General features: G+C 56.6%; 6 protein-coding genes across 6 annotated transcripts; 3 read left to right on the top strand and 3 right to left on the bottom strand.

The window, feature by feature from the left end:
- Positions 1–549: 549 nt before the first annotated feature.
- On the bottom strand, positions 550–2,153 carry F5144DRAFT_293955 (P-loop containing nucleoside triphosphate hydrolase protein). The gene is made up of 4 exons (XM_066783832.1): positions 1,735–2,153; positions 1,275–1,661; positions 754–1,210; positions 550–695 (listed from the first exon to the last, which is right to left on the bottom strand). The coding sequence occupies exons 1-4, from the start codon at positions 1,943–1,945 to the stop codon at positions 575–577; spliced, it is 1,176 nt and encodes a 391-aa protein (XP_066641440.1). The 5' UTR covers positions 1,946–2,153; the 3' UTR covers positions 550–574.
- Positions 2,154–2,318: 165 nt separating this feature from the next.
- Positions 2,319–4,159, bottom strand: F5144DRAFT_577845 (uncharacterized protein). Its single transcript, XM_066789224.1, has 3 exons — positions 3,973–4,159; positions 3,205–3,903; positions 2,319–3,144 (listed from the first exon to the last, which is right to left on the bottom strand). Exons 1-3 carry the CDS (start codon positions 4,024–4,026, stop codon positions 2,491–2,493), a joined length of 1,407 nt encoding a protein of 468 aa, XP_066641439.1. The 5' UTR covers positions 4,027–4,159; the 3' UTR covers positions 2,319–2,490.
- On the top strand, positions 4,160–5,605 carry F5144DRAFT_577842 (beta-lactamase superfamily domain-containing protein). Its single transcript, XM_066789223.1, has 3 exons — positions 4,160–4,863; positions 4,929–5,128; positions 5,206–5,605. The coding sequence occupies exons 1-3, from the start codon at positions 4,520–4,522 to the stop codon at positions 5,460–5,462; spliced, it is 801 nt and encodes a 266-aa protein (XP_066641438.1). The 5' UTR covers positions 4,160–4,519; the 3' UTR covers positions 5,463–5,605.
- On the bottom strand, positions 5,606–6,983 carry F5144DRAFT_515051 (Protoglobin-domain-containing protein). The gene is made up of 4 exons (XM_066786601.1): positions 6,740–6,983; positions 6,405–6,675; positions 6,047–6,350; positions 5,606–6,025 (listed from the first exon to the last, which is right to left on the bottom strand). The coding sequence occupies exons 1-4, from the start codon at positions 6,846–6,848 to the stop codon at positions 5,801–5,803; spliced, it is 909 nt and encodes a 302-aa protein (XP_066641437.1). The 5' UTR covers positions 6,849–6,983; the 3' UTR covers positions 5,606–5,800.
- Positions 6,984–7,938: 955 nt separating this feature from the next.
- F5144DRAFT_495075 (uncharacterized protein) lies at positions 7,939–9,192 on the top strand (the record flags this gene model as incomplete). Its single annotated transcript, XM_066786077.1, has 2 exons — positions 7,939–8,647; positions 8,744–9,192. 2 exons carry the CDS (start codon positions 7,939–7,941, stop codon positions 9,190–9,192), a joined length of 1,158 nt encoding a protein of 385 aa, XP_066641436.1.
- Positions 9,193–9,987: 795 nt separating this feature from the next.
- F5144DRAFT_577815 (glutamine synthetase) lies at positions 9,988–12,618 on the top strand. The gene is made up of 10 exons (XM_066789222.1): positions 9,988–10,410; positions 10,493–10,528; positions 10,585–10,640; positions 10,727–10,763; positions 10,869–11,185; positions 11,270–11,411; positions 11,463–11,469; positions 11,527–11,571; positions 11,631–12,051; positions 12,111–12,618. Exons 1-10 carry the CDS (start codon positions 10,408–10,410, stop codon positions 12,127–12,129), a joined length of 1,083 nt encoding a protein of 360 aa, XP_066641435.1. The 5' UTR covers positions 9,988–10,407; the 3' UTR covers positions 12,130–12,618.
- The last annotated feature ends 289 nt before the right edge of the window (positions 12,619–12,907 follow it).

Genomic DNA, 12,907 nt, shown 5'->3' with positions numbered 1-12,907 from the left:
GAAGTTGAACATTGCCAAGTTTGATGTTGGAACGGAACTATCAGACGGTTTCGACATCGCCATCCAATAGCTCGACAATTAATAGATTATCAGCATATCACAATCACAACTTGCCGCAATCCTGTCAGCAACAACGCCCCTTTGACAGCTCGAAGTGATTCTGCATGTAGCTGGAAAAGGTATCAATGCTCGAGAGTGCGAGTTCTCGGATTGACATGTGCGGGGGAGCCTCACGAAGCGCTCACTAAGAACCTTATATGGGCGTCCTCCCGGCCGAACCGGCGGGACGCTGCCGCATAGCCTCACAATATTCCTACAACGCGAGGGACGAAATAGAGTTATGGCATGGGGGCAATGGTAGGCTGAGCACCTGTGAAATTCCGCCGAGGCACAGACCACATCCGGCCACCAAGACTCATTTCGCTCGGAGGTCCATCGGATCGGATACTGTTACAATATTACACGCTGATCAGATGTATCCATGGTGTGGGTTCTTCCACATGTGGCGCCGCCCATGCATGTAGGATTGCCCACGATCCTCGGCGTTCGTTCGTCTCTTGCGCCGGCACGCCCCTTACAGCTTCTGATATTCCAGTTTCCCCTCCAGCTTCTTCGCCTCGACCAGCTTGCGCACCGCCTTGTTGAAGTCGTCCTGGTTGATGGCATCTCTGTCATCCTTGATGGCGAATAGGCCGCTAAAAAAGAAGGGTCAGCAAAAGGGGAGGTTTGTTATGCCCAAGGATTCCCACTTACGCCTCAGTTACCACGTTCCGCAAATCCGCACCGTTTAGCCCGTCGCTCATCTTGACGACGCTCTCAAAGTCGATTTCGCCGTCCTTAGACACACCGGAGGCATGAATCTTGAGAATCTCCAACCTGCCGACCTCGTTGGGCAGGGGGATCTCGATTTTACGGTCGAGACGACCAGCGCGAAGCAGCGCCGGGTCGAGCGTGTCGGGCCGGTTGGTCGCCATGATGATCTTGGTCTTGCCCAGGTAATCGAAGCCGTCCAGTTGGTTGAGCAGCTCCATGAGCGTGCGCTGGATCTCGCGATCCGCGCTTGTGCCCTCGCTGAACCGCCGCCCGCCGATGGCGTCGATCTCGTCCATGAAGATGATGCACGGCTCGTGCTCTTTTGCGTAGCCGAACATTTCGCGGATCAGGCGCGCGGACTCGCCGATGTACTTGTCGACGATGGCCGAGGAGACGACTGGCAGGGGTCATGTTAGTCACTTTTTCTTGGTTATGGGTTGGTGGGGGAGGGGTAAACGCACCCTTCAAGAAGTTGGTTTCGAGACTGCTCGCCACCGCCCTCGCGAGCAACGTCTTGCCAGTGCCGGGGGGTCCGTAGAGGAGCACGCCCTTGGGCGGCTTGATGCCAACCCGCAGGAACAGCTCCGGGTTCTTGAGCGGTAGTTCGATCACCTCCCTCAGCTCGCGGATTTGGTCGTTAAGCCCACCGATACCCGCAAAGCTGACCTGTCCCGGGTCCTCCAAAGACATGTTGTAGACAAGGGGATCGACCTCGCGAGGGAGCATGCGCATGATGGTGAGTGTCGTCATGTCGAGCGCCACCCGTGTCCCCTGCTTCATCTTTGCCCTGTCCACCTTAGACCGGCACCCGACAACATAACGTGGCCCAGAGGAGGCCTTGACGATGACTGTAATGTGGGGGTAAACGTTAGTACTTGCGCCAACGACAGCGGTGGTTCTCGACGGCCCGGGACAACGTACATCGCTCCTCGTCCAGCTGCTTCAGCACTTCGCCAATAATTTGACCAACACTTTGTAACGCCTTGATGTTGTCTTCTGTCTGGTCAAACTCATTTTGCAGGCCCTTGATATCCAGCCGGAGGTTCTTGAGCTTGGTCTCCCACTCCCGCGACTCGATCAACTTCTTCTTGAACGAGGCGAGGGCTTGCTCGCGCTCCGGGTCTGACGCCATGGTTGGGGGCTGTGGTCCGTCGTGGATTTCGGCGTTGATGCGATCGGGTGCGACGTGATGCTGGTATCTTGCGGGGATATGGAATCGGTGTACGTCGGCGGGGCTTGTGGTGGATGAAGTCGGTCGTGGGAAGTGTTCGTCGTGGTGGTTGGTTGGGTTGCGGCTGGCCCCGGTTGCGCTGCAAGGCGATTTGGAGCTTACCCAAGCTTCTGTTGCCTTGCCAGAGTGGGTCTGTTTGCACCCCCTTGGCGCGGGCTGCTCGTGCCTCGATTTTGGGGCCGATGATTGCTCGAAGTGGGCCCCTGATGTTGCGCTGCAGGCAAGCCTGGATCGAAACTTCCCTCCAAGAACAACTTGGAAAGGTCTTCAAACCTTCATCAATAAATTCAGCATTTTGTATTTTATTTTTTAGTGGAGCGTAAGGCAATCGCAACCTAGAATGACATCAAATGAACAGTAGAACCGGGGTTCTCAAACGAACTTCGACTCTGATTGCTCAACCACACTCGAGACTAACACATCCCCGTTCCCAGCCCTGGAAGTAACTACAAGAACGCATAGCCGCGGTTTTTGAGATCTTTCAAAATCTCCCTACACCAACTCAGTTCTTCCCTGCTCCGACTCCCCCCTGCTTCGAAGGCCTCGTACGCTGTATGGAGGGGCATTGGCACGGATTGTGGACCAAACAACTTCATCCGGTCCTGCATCAAATACTCGACGCTTTGGCAAATCATGACTGACAGTCGCTTAGCTTCCTCGAAGTATGCCGTCTCGGTAATTTGGTTGGAATCGGGGCGAGAGCTGGAGGTTCGAAGCTGGTCAATGTTCCTCAGACAAATTACCTTGAACGCCCAAAAGTGCGTTAAGGCATTCGCCACGGTGATGTTCTGGAACCATATGCTCGATCTTTCAGCATCCTCTGATGGCTGAATCCAGGACATAGTGGAAGATTCCGGCGTCGAAGAGCAGAAATCATCCGCCCAGGCGTCCAATCGGTCTAGAGCAGCCTCAAAGGCCGATAATGTTGCCTCAGCAGCACCGTCGCCCTCAGCATCCATTCGTTCAAGGATTGATGGTATGGCGGCTGCCTCGCTCATCAGCGACTGTACCGGAGAAGGGGGCGTTTCTCGAAACGGTATGGATTTCCAATCCTCTTTTGCAAGGAATGACGACTTCCTTGAGGAGAACGCCAGCACCATCTACTTGATAGTCAGCCAGATTTCACGCGAGATTCCCCGCTCCAAGAGCCGAGATCTTACCAACACTGGCCTTGCCCCTACAAATAGCCTGTGGGGAACTCCAGATGCATAGAACCCGGGCCGGGATAGCTGCATCAGGTCGGCGAGACCCTGGAGATGGGCAGCCCAACTCCCCAGAGAGGTGGCGTGAAAGAACTCCGCTAGGAGCAAGCACATTACGGCCGCCGCAATCGCAACCGGGAAATCGCTGTACGGGGACCGGAGCGCATGATTGACCGAAATGAGGGCATGGTTGTATGCTTCAAGGCCCTCCGATATTGTGAAACTCCGCTTTCGGCCTCTGCTCAAGATGGATATTGCAAAAGCCCTTATGGCTGAGGCCAGAGCCTTGTCCATCCCGCTGTCAATAATGTCTGGGAGTATTTCTACCCATGATCCGCAGATCCTGGGAGATGGTTCGACGCTGTTCTCGGATGGGAAGGTATCGGCCTCGGGCACGTAGTTGTCAATGATGGTCAGGACCAAGTCACTCAGTGAGGGCGTCGCCGGAAGAGGCACTGGCGTCACTACCTGGACGGATGGGACTTCCTTCCGCTGCGTATGAAGCCTGCCTCTACCGCGTCGCGATACTGCACCTCGAACCCCGACTTTGGGGTCATTAAGAGGGGCGTGGGAGACAAAAACCCAGCCGGCCGGATACCCAGGGCACTTCAGGTCACGAAAGAGGCACTGCGAACATGCCGGGCTTTTCCCGTCACACTGTTCGGGTTAGCCGAGTTGACCAGCTGAGAAGACATGGAAGCTCAGGAGATAGAGTGATGGACTTGCACTGATTTTCCCAGTCCTGCACGCTTGGCACGTTGTCCTCTGCTTTATTTTCATGACTGAACGGTGGCATGAGCCCCGGCTTCTACACCCATCTGCTGTTCTGGTAAGCTTTCGGTAGGTTTCTAGCAGCACTTGGCGGCTTTTGTTTCCGCAACGGGAGCAAGACGATGTTCTATATGCAGAGTCAAGACTCTGGTCCCCGCCCCTGTGCGACGACCCAGATGGTTATGCTAACCTGATTCGGATACAAAACCCGCCAAGCATTCTCACAGGGGCAACTTACACCCCTCTGAACCGGGATCAACCGTCGCCACGACCTTAACATGATCCGGCTGCTCTCGGAGCTTCGATATGTTCAGCTTTCTGACGTGATCGTGATATGGCTTACAAAGAGGAATGGAAACCCGTGTACGTGTGATAGGTATATAGGCCATTAAACTTCCCTTTCAATCTCGTCCTCCGTTCTCAAACAGTCTCAACTGGGCATCCCTTTTATACCTGCCTACATTGCCTGTCATACTCTCCGCCAACCCAATTTGCCGTCACCATGGCTTCCAACGTCAAGTTCAACGCGCCCCTGACCGTCACTCACATCGGAACAGCCACAGCCATCATCCACGTTGACGGCATCAACCTCTTGACAGACCCCGTCTTCTCGCCCGCCGGTACCGAGTGGGACGTTGGCGTCGCGGTGCTCAAGATCTCCGATACCCCCGCGAAGGGGTTGGCCAGCCTCCCGCACATCGATGCCGTTTTACTCAGCCACGAGGATCACCCAGACAACCTCGACGAGCCCGGACGCGCGACGCTTGACGGAAGGCACGTGTTCACTACCCCTGACGGCGCGAAGAAGCTGGCACCGAGGCCCGGTGTGAGGGCTATCCAGCCTTGGTAAGTACTTATCTTCGCCTATTCCTCCGGCCGACGGGCAGTGGCAGCAACTGACATCCCCGCAGGGAAACGCTCCCTCTCGACATCGGCGGCAAGCGCTTCGAGGTGACCGGCACACCCTGCGAGCACCTCCCCGGCGGCGAGGTCACGGGCTTCATCATCTCGGCCCCGTCTTTCGGCACCACCGACGGCAAACCCAACGCCATCTACTTCTCGGGCGACACCATCTATCTGCCCGAGCTGGCCAAGATGAAGGAGCGCTTCCGTAAGCCCGCTCCACAGTCTACTTCTCACCTCACGGAGAGCCACAGCTGTGCCGACATGCTAACCAGCCAACCCCAGATATTTCGGCCGCCCTTCTCAACATTGGTAAGGCCACGGTTGAGCTGCCCACCGGCCCGCTGACGATTACTATGGATGGTGCGGATGCGGCGAAGCTGTTCAAGGAGCTGGAGGCCGACGTGCTCGTGCCGATGCACTTTGAGTCGTGGGGGCATTTTGCCGAGAAGCGGGAAGAGCTCGCGGCGTCGCTGGAGAAGGAGGGGGTGATGGACAAGGTGCTGTGGCTGGAGCCTGGGGTGAAGACGGCTCTTGCTTGAGGCTGCGAGGGTGAGGTCTTGCGTAGGGGGGGGTGCCGTGGTTTTAAGGGTGGTTTGAGGGCTAAGATATGACGATGAGTATCAGATCATCCTGGAAGTCTCACCTCAAGACTCGTTCAAAAGTAATTGACCGCTGTAAAGTGCTTGTCTTGGGATAGGAGAAATGCGATTGTGGTATCTACCAGCTGTCTATCAATCTCACTCAATAAGCCCGCTTCTAATAATGGTACAATGCAGATCTCCAACCATCAACTCCATTCCATTCAGTTCCCCCCTGCTCATACCCAAACCAAGCCGTCAGACAACCATCTCACATCACAAAATCACCTTCCCGTCTCTCATTCTCCATTCACAATCACTTCCACATTCTTCGGCGGCCCGTCTCCTCCAACACCCGACACCACCTTCTCCCCCAACTCCTCCGCCCCCGCCACCACCCCCGTAAAAGGGCACACCCCCGGCGCCACACCATCCCCTTGCTTCCCCATCCCACCACCAGGACAAGCCGAACCACCCCCAGCCTGCTCCTCCCCCACCCCCACACTCCCATCACCACCCCCCACACTCCCATCACCACCCCCCTCCTCCTCCTCCCTCACAAGCACCCTCTTCCCCCTCAGATACCCCTCCCTCTCCAACAACGCCGCATAATCCACCCCATCCGTAAACTCCTCCCCATCCACCACATACCACTTGGCAAACAGGTCGTTCTGGATCCAGATGACTTTCCCGAGGGCCTTGACGACCGCGATCTTGCGGGCCAGCGCCAGCCGCGGGTGCGACAGGATGGCCTCGCTGAGGATGTCCTGGATCACGGCGAGTGCTGCGCTGATGTGGATGTATTCGATGTGCAGGGGGTGGGCGCGGCCGAGGCCGGTGTGCATCATGCTGGGGGGGAGGGTTAGTGGTTGTTTTGGGGGAGGGGGAGGTAGGGTGGCTTACCCGACTTTGTCGAGGTATTCCCAGAATTTCATTTGGGACGGGTCGGAGCAGAGTTTCTTGAGGTAGGCCCGGAGAAAGGACTTGCGGTGCAGAATCTGCGGGCTCATCTCGTCTGGATTCGAGTCCATGGGTCCCTCGAAGGCGGTGCTCCGCGTCTGGAAGGCCCCAGCCGTGATGTCATACTGAAGGAGCTTGCGGTAGACGATGTTGACTACGGCGGGGATTAGGGCCTGGATGTACTTTGCGCCTGATCGGAGAGCTTCAATGTCGCCTGTGAGAGGTGTTAATGGGGAGAGGAAGAGGGGGGGTGGTTCGGGGATGGGAGGGGGGCTTACTGGTACCAAAGTCAAGAAAGGAATGAAGATAGTGAATGCGGGCCTCAAGGTTGGTGTATAGCGCCTTGCGGTCAATATGCTGCATCGGCAGGGTCCTTGGTACCGACATTGTGGGTGATGTGTGATGTTTATGTCTTCAGGGGTAGAAGAAGTGGAGCCTGGGGAGAGCCACGGGGGAATGAATGAAACGCCCTGAGGTAGTCTCGAACTTTAATTATGAGAAAATATAAGAGATAGAAATACATGCCTTCTTAAAGAACATTTGAATACACAGTTCTTCCAAATTTGAAGCCTTGGTGGTGTGACTATGACACATTGGCCAGGTGGTCTGATCCGGGGCAATATCGAACGATGTCAAGTTCCATTTTTGACATTTTGATTGGCAAGATCCGGACAGGTCAACCGGATCGGGAAACCAAACAACATACGACTCTGAGAGAATTTCGCTCTGTTTTGGGCCGGATTTTCCCGTTAGTAACCCGAAACCACAAGATGCGGTGCTATTGTGAGTCAAATGACTCGATTTTACACGTTCCGCCTTGTGTCTCCCCCAATGGCTACCCTACTCGAACTAGCGAACATGAATCACCTAGCTATATACGTACCTAGTAAGAGCAGTGATCACATCGGTAGCAAGGGGGGGGACTTGTGCAGGTGTATATCTACCTTAGCTGCTCGCCCCCCGGCCTAACACGAGTTTGTTTGATTACATAGTATGCCGCTACTGCCGAGAATAAGATTAGAAAAGGTGTAGCGATTAGGTACCTCTCTAGTTACCGGTAGCGGTAGGATGTGCAGTTCTGCGGTCATAACTTGAGGTTGATCGGTATATGGCCTCCACCGCATGTCTGGCTCGGGAAATTGAAGTTGGTGTTTAACTGCTAAAAGGAGGCTCGACAACCACCATCTGCAGTAGCATTGGCAGGCTGTTAGCTCTTGCCTCAGAGTGAATCTGAATGCACATGCATTTAGAACTGACCGTGCACCTGCAGTTGCCAGGAGTTTGCCGGAGGCTGGAGTGCCGTTTCTACTCGTAACCTCCACCTTTAGCAGAAACCATCTTGCATGTTCCCTTTCCATCCACCACAGGGTATCGAAGCCTGTTTTGAATAGCACCTCAGCACAAACATCATCCCCTACCTATCCCCATGCCCGGAACCAAGAACCTCCACGCAGTGCCCTCTCCACACCCCCCCATCATGTCACGCCCAACCCCCCGCGCCCTCCCGGACAAACTCATCCTCGTCACCAACGGCACGCACCCCCTCCAACTCCAAATCATCAAACAGCTCCTCCAAGCCGGCAGCCGCGTGCGCACCACCGTGCCCTCCTCCTCCCCCTCCGAATGGCTCGACAAGCTCTTTGCGCGCTTCGTGCACACCAACGCCTTCCAGCGCGTCAAGACCAGCCCCCGCTTCCCCAACCACCCTTCCACCTACCAGCTCGCCGTCCGCGGCGTCCACGCCATCGTGCACGATGCCACGCCCCCGGAGTTCAGCACCAAAACGCCCATCGCGGAGGCATGGGCCCACACCGAGCGCGGCGTGCTGGCTTTGCTGGAGGCGGCGGCGCGCGAGCCGTCGGTTGAGGCGCTCACGTACACGAGCGCGCTGATGGGGGAGGCGGCGGCGGCAGCGGTGCCGTCCGTGGGCGGGGAGGAGGAGGAGGTGGTGGGCGGGGCGGAGGCTGTGCGCAACTCGTGCTTGGTGAAGGGGGAGGAGACGCTGTGGGGGTGGGTGCGCGACAAGAAGCCGCGCTTCAAGGTCAATGTGGTCAGTCCGGCGAATGTGATCGGGTACCACTTTGCGCCGCTGTATACGCAGGATTGGATGAATTGGGTGTGGACGATGTATTGGAATGGGGGGCGGGCGCCGTTGGAGATTCAGGGGGCTGGCGTGACGCAGGCTCGTATGTTGATTCCTCTGAGGGGGCTCCCTCTCCCCCCCTCTGGCCCCCACGGCTCGGCGGGTTTTGTTTGAATGAATGCTAATAATGGATTCCTAGATTGGTACGTCGATGTGGAGGACGTGGCCCTGCTGCACATCGCATCGATCTTCGACGAGAGGATCCGCGGCGAGCGTCTCCAGGCATGGGGTTGGTACCGGGACCGGAACGACGTCATCGACATCATGCGGGACCACACGATTCTCGAAGGCAGGAGGATGTTGGGCGCGGAGTTTGACTTCCAGAAGGCCTGGGAGGAGGCGGCCAAACGCTACCCCATCATCGATGATGACGGGACCCCATGTGAGCAGATCTACCCCAGCAGCGCCAGGGCGTTGGCAATCTTTGCCGACGGTAGGTGGAAGGGATACGGACGCTGGAAGGAATTCGAGCGGACAATCCGCCAGAGTCTGGCTTTTTTCGACGTTAATTGGCAGTGGCCGGAGCAGGTCGAAACGGGCGGAGGGCTTCGGGTCAACGGCATCCCAACCCGCCGTCTTCTGAATTAATGGAACCCAGGTTGATGGGGGTCACCACGCCATGGTCTGCGTTGATGGTTGAGTCAGGTGATCATTGTCGCGTGGGTGTGAACTGCGGAATGGGATGTGTGGTGAGGTAGAAAGACAGGAGCAAGCAGATACGACCAGCCTTCTTTGGGCCGTATCCGATAGGGGTGGCAGACATCAGGTCATCGCTTGTGTGTCCAAAAAGAGACGGATGTTGTTCTCGTGACCACCTCGGCGAGGGTTGCCCTGTTGAAGAATTTGAAATTGTTAGCGGATGCGTGCTAGTTTAGCAGTTGTAGGCGCTATTAAAACTAGAAGCGTGGGGAGATTCTTTCTTCTTCAGAGTTTGCCAACAATGCCCATGTCTTGGTACTAATAAGTATCCATTTCATACTACTCATCCCTTTACACAATATGTCGCTCATTGCCATGCCGCCCACGCTTTTTGCCCACTCCTACCGCTTGGCGGACTTCCCCCAGATAAGAGCACTGCCGACTTGCCAGGGCCCTTTTGAGAGGGATGCAGTCTCGTGACACCCCGCTGACTGTGCCGAGATCTTTTTTCCAGCTGTTCGGGTTCAACAGACACCGTGCGAGACTGTGGAGTTGGGGGGAGGCAGTGAGTCCAGGCTCCCGAGATCCGTCTCGTCTTGTCCAATGACGTCGTGGGAGTTGTAAGAATATCTGAGATGCAGCCAATAGGATGACGGCGATAACATGTCTCTCCCAGTGGCAAGGGGGAATGCAGGACCCATGCCCACCAGATTCCCCCTTATCTCGGGATGTTCCAAGGTGGCTTGGTGAAGGAGCGGTCGGGCACAGCACAGCACCCATTCACCGCAAGAAAGACCTGCCTTGCCTGCCTTGCCTGCCTTCCAGGCGCATGCGTGGTGGCGGCCTTTTCTTGTCCGGGCGGCATGGGCGTCTGTCTGTCTGGCGTGTTCGTCCCAACATGGAACGGGAAAGATAAGCCCAGATCGTTTATCATGCCTGCTGCGGGAGGAGCGCACATGCCAACGTCAGTGTTATCGCATGCATCTTTAAAGACCCACGATTCCCGCTTCCGGTGCCGTTGCGAGTTTGGAATGTTCATGTTGTATTCGTACACCTCGTCGCCTTTGACTCATTGACTCGCCTATTTCCCTAAGTTCATTCTTGGGGTTACCACTCGCCCTACCTTCGTTTGTTATTATCATTTTGGAGAGTTGAATCGGAACCATGGTACGGCACCCGGCCAGACCCAACTGCGTCGCTCGATCTTTATCCAAATGGTGGTGACGTGCAACTGACGGAGCTCCAACAGGCAACCTCCCCGCCTCTCGTCTCCCAAGCTGGGACTGTGAGAAAATACTCTACCAAGCCTTGGAGAGAGTAATTGTTGACTCATACCCTCAGCTTCAAAAGTATTTCTCGCTCGACCAGAAGGGTACTATTATTGCCGAGTACATATGGTAAGCTTGGTCCCTCGATATTAGGCGCGAGAAAAAGACGCAGCGCATCTGGAAAGGACACCACCAAAAGCTAACATCACTCCTAGGATCGACGCAGAGGGCGGCACCCGGTCCAAATCGAGGGTACGCGACGTCATGCCATCCCATGCCATCCCCATCCCCCAAACCCACCACCCACCACACCAACCCACCTCCAACCCCCAAACCCAACTAACACCCCCCCACCAGACCCTCCCCGAAAAAGCCACCCCTTACAAACCCGACGAGCTCCCTATCTGGAACTTCGACGGCTCCTCCACGGGCCAAGCGCCCGGCGACAACTCGGACGTGTACCTGCGGCCGGTGGCCGTGTACCCGGACCCGCTGCGGCTGGGCGCCAACATCCTGGTGCTGGCCGAGTGCTGGGACGCCGACGGCACCCCCAACAAGTACAACCACCGCCACGAGACGGCCAAGCTCATGGCCGCGCATGCGGCGCACGAGCCGTGGTTTGGTTTGGAGCAGGAGTATACCCTGTTGGATATGAATGGGTGGCCGTTTGGTTGGTGCGTATTTATCTTTCTGCTTTTTGGTGGTGATGATGGGGTTGGGAGTGGCGGTGACTAACGGAGTGCGTGGTGGATGGTTAGGCCCCAGAATGGGTTCCCGGCACCTCAGGGCCCGTACTACTGCGGCGTTGGCGCGGGCAAGGTCGTCCAGCGTGATATCGTCGAGGCGCATTACCGCGCGTGTCTGTATGCTGGGATCAAGGTCTCGGGGACCAATGCTGAGGTTGGTTGCCTAGGAAAGCTGTTGATTGGGATCCTTGCTAACTTTGCCTAGGTGATGCGTATGTTGATCTGAGCCGTCAGTTTCCCCGACCTTGGAAAATACTGACATCCTTTAGCCGCCCAGTGGGAGTTCCAGGTTGGCCCATGTGTTGGCATCGAGAGTAAGCCACAGTCCCTTCCTTGTCCACTCCCTCTCAACGACACCCCCTAACCTTCCCAGTGGGCGACCAACTCTGGCTCGCCCGCTTCCTGCTGCACCGCATCGCCGAGGACTTCGGCGTCAAGGTCTCGCTGCACCCGAAGCCGATCCCGGGCGACTGGAACGGCGCGGGCCTGCACAGCAACTTCTCGACCAGGGAGATGCGCGAGGAGGGCGGCATGAAGCACATCGAGGCGGCCATCGCCAAGCTGGGCACGCGCCACACGGAGCACATCGCCGTCTACGGCGCCGACAACGAGAAGCGCCTCACCGGCCGCCACGAGACGGGCTCCATCGACCAGTTCACCTACGGCGTCGCCAACCGCGGCGCCTCCATCCGCATCCCCCGCGAGTGCGCCGCGAAGGGCTGCGGCTACTTTGAGGACCGCCGCCCGGCGTCCAACGCCTGCCCGTATCAGATCACGGGGATTATCATGGAAACGTGAGTGCCTCCCTGTTTATTAATGGTCGTGGGGTATGGGCTTGACTGACTGTGGATAGGATCTTTGGGCCCGTTTGAGAGTAATAAGTAGATGGGTATGGAGTTATTTTGGGATTGGGATTGCTTTGGCCGTGGACGGCTATTGGGTTCAGGGAAGGGGAGTGTTTGTGTTTGGTGTTGGTATTGTTGGTACTATGGAGCGGTTGGGAAGGGGAGGGATGTTGGCTGAGGAGCGGAAGGTAGAGCTATTCGTTGGTATCAATGCCAGGAATCATTTGTGTGCCCCGAAGCGGCCTAGGCGGTGCACGGCGTAAATGCGGCCTTGTATCATGTCTTGGGTGGTTCTTTCGCCGGAGCCAAACTTGCTGTGGGATAGAACTAATAGGCATGGACTACTCATAACACTTGGTGGATCTGTGTAAGACCACATACCATTAAGCACCCTCCTGTATATCCTCCTTTAGGCGGCTAACCTATTTACCTGGTCTCAGCAAGGCGAAAAGCTCACTGCTCATTCAAATCCGGACGGGAGCAATAGGCTTACGGGACTACTTGTTTACACGGGAAGTCCCGGAGGTTCTGACGCCTGCCTGCGAGTGTGGCGAGGGACGAGAGACTGCCGAACACCTGGTAGTGTGGTGTTTGGCCCCACCGTTGACTCGAAGATGGGAGAGAACTGGAATTCGGACACGACGGGACTTTTACTCAGTTCTACACGGTATCAATCCCACGACTGCACGGCTTGCGAGGAGGATCCTCGACTGGCTGATGGACTCGGGGAGGCTGCCGATGTACAGCTTGGCCAGGAGGCTCGAGCTGGGAACGGCGGCCTAAAGCGCCCCCGTTCGGAGGCCAG

This window comes from Chaetomium tenue (genome assembly GCF_020726465.1).
Source record: "Chaetomium tenue strain MPI-SDFR-AT-0079 chromosome Unknown F5144scaffold_5, whole genome shotgun sequence".
Taxonomy (NCBI): Eukaryota; Fungi; Ascomycota; class Sordariomycetes; order Sordariales; family Chaetomiaceae; genus Chaetomium; species Chaetomium tenue.
The sequence above is the reverse complement of the archived record's forward strand: the minus strand, read 5'-3'. Positions and strand labels throughout refer to the sequence as shown.

Coding starts and splice junctions, on each gene's coding strand:
- F5144DRAFT_293955 (XM_066783832.1), bottom strand. CDS start 1,945: ATGGCGTCAGACCCGGAGCGCGAGCAAGCCCTCGCCTCGTTCAAGAAG. Junction 1,662..1,734: donor GCAGCTGGACGAGGAGCGAT/GTACGTTGTCCC, acceptor CCCACATTACAG/TCATCGTCAAGGCCTCCTCT. Junction 1,211..1,274: donor CGAAACCAACTTCTTGAAGG/GTGCGTTTACCC, acceptor GACCCCTGCCAG/TCGTCTCCTCGGCCATCGTC.
- F5144DRAFT_577845 (XM_066789224.1), bottom strand. CDS start 4,026: ATGAAAATAAAGCAGAGGACAACGTGCCAAGCGTGCAGGACTGGGAAA. Junction 3,904..3,972: donor GCAGGACTGGGAAAATCAGT/GCAAGTCCATCA, acceptor TAACCCGAACAG/TGTGACGGGAAAAGCCCGGC. Junction 3,145..3,204: donor TAGGGGCAAGGCCAGTGTTG/GTAAGATCTCGG, acceptor ACTATCAAGTAG/ATGGTGCTGGCGTTCTCCTC.
- F5144DRAFT_577842 (XM_066789223.1), top strand. CDS start 4,520: ATGGCTTCCAACGTCAAGTTCAACGCGCCCCTGACCGTCACTCACATC. Junction 4,864..4,928: donor GTGAGGGCTATCCAGCCTTG/GTAAGTACTTAT, acceptor ACATCCCCGCAG/GGAAACGCTCCCTCTCGACA. Junction 5,129..5,205: donor CAAGATGAAGGAGCGCTTCC/GTAAGCCCGCTC, acceptor AGCCAACCCCAG/ATATTTCGGCCGCCCTTCTC.
- F5144DRAFT_515051 (XM_066786601.1), bottom strand. CDS start 6,848: ATGTCGGTACCAAGGACCCTGCCGATGCAGCATATTGACCGCAAGGCG. Junction 6,676..6,739: donor CTTTCTTGACTTTGGTACCA/GTAAGCCCCCCT, acceptor CACCTCTCACAG/GCGACATTGAAGCTCTCCGA. Junction 6,351..6,404: donor GAATACCTCGACAAAGTCGG/GTAAGCCACCCT, acceptor CCTCCCCCCCAG/CATGATGCACACCGGCCTCG.
- F5144DRAFT_577815 (XM_066789222.1), top strand. Junction 10,764..10,868: donor GCACCCGGTCCAAATCGAGG/GTACGCGACGTC, acceptor CCCCCCCACCAG/ACCCTCCCCGAAAAAGCCAC. Junction 11,186..11,269: donor AATGGGTGGCCGTTTGGTTG/GTGCGTATTTAT, acceptor GTGGATGGTTAG/GCCCCAGAATGGGTTCCCGG.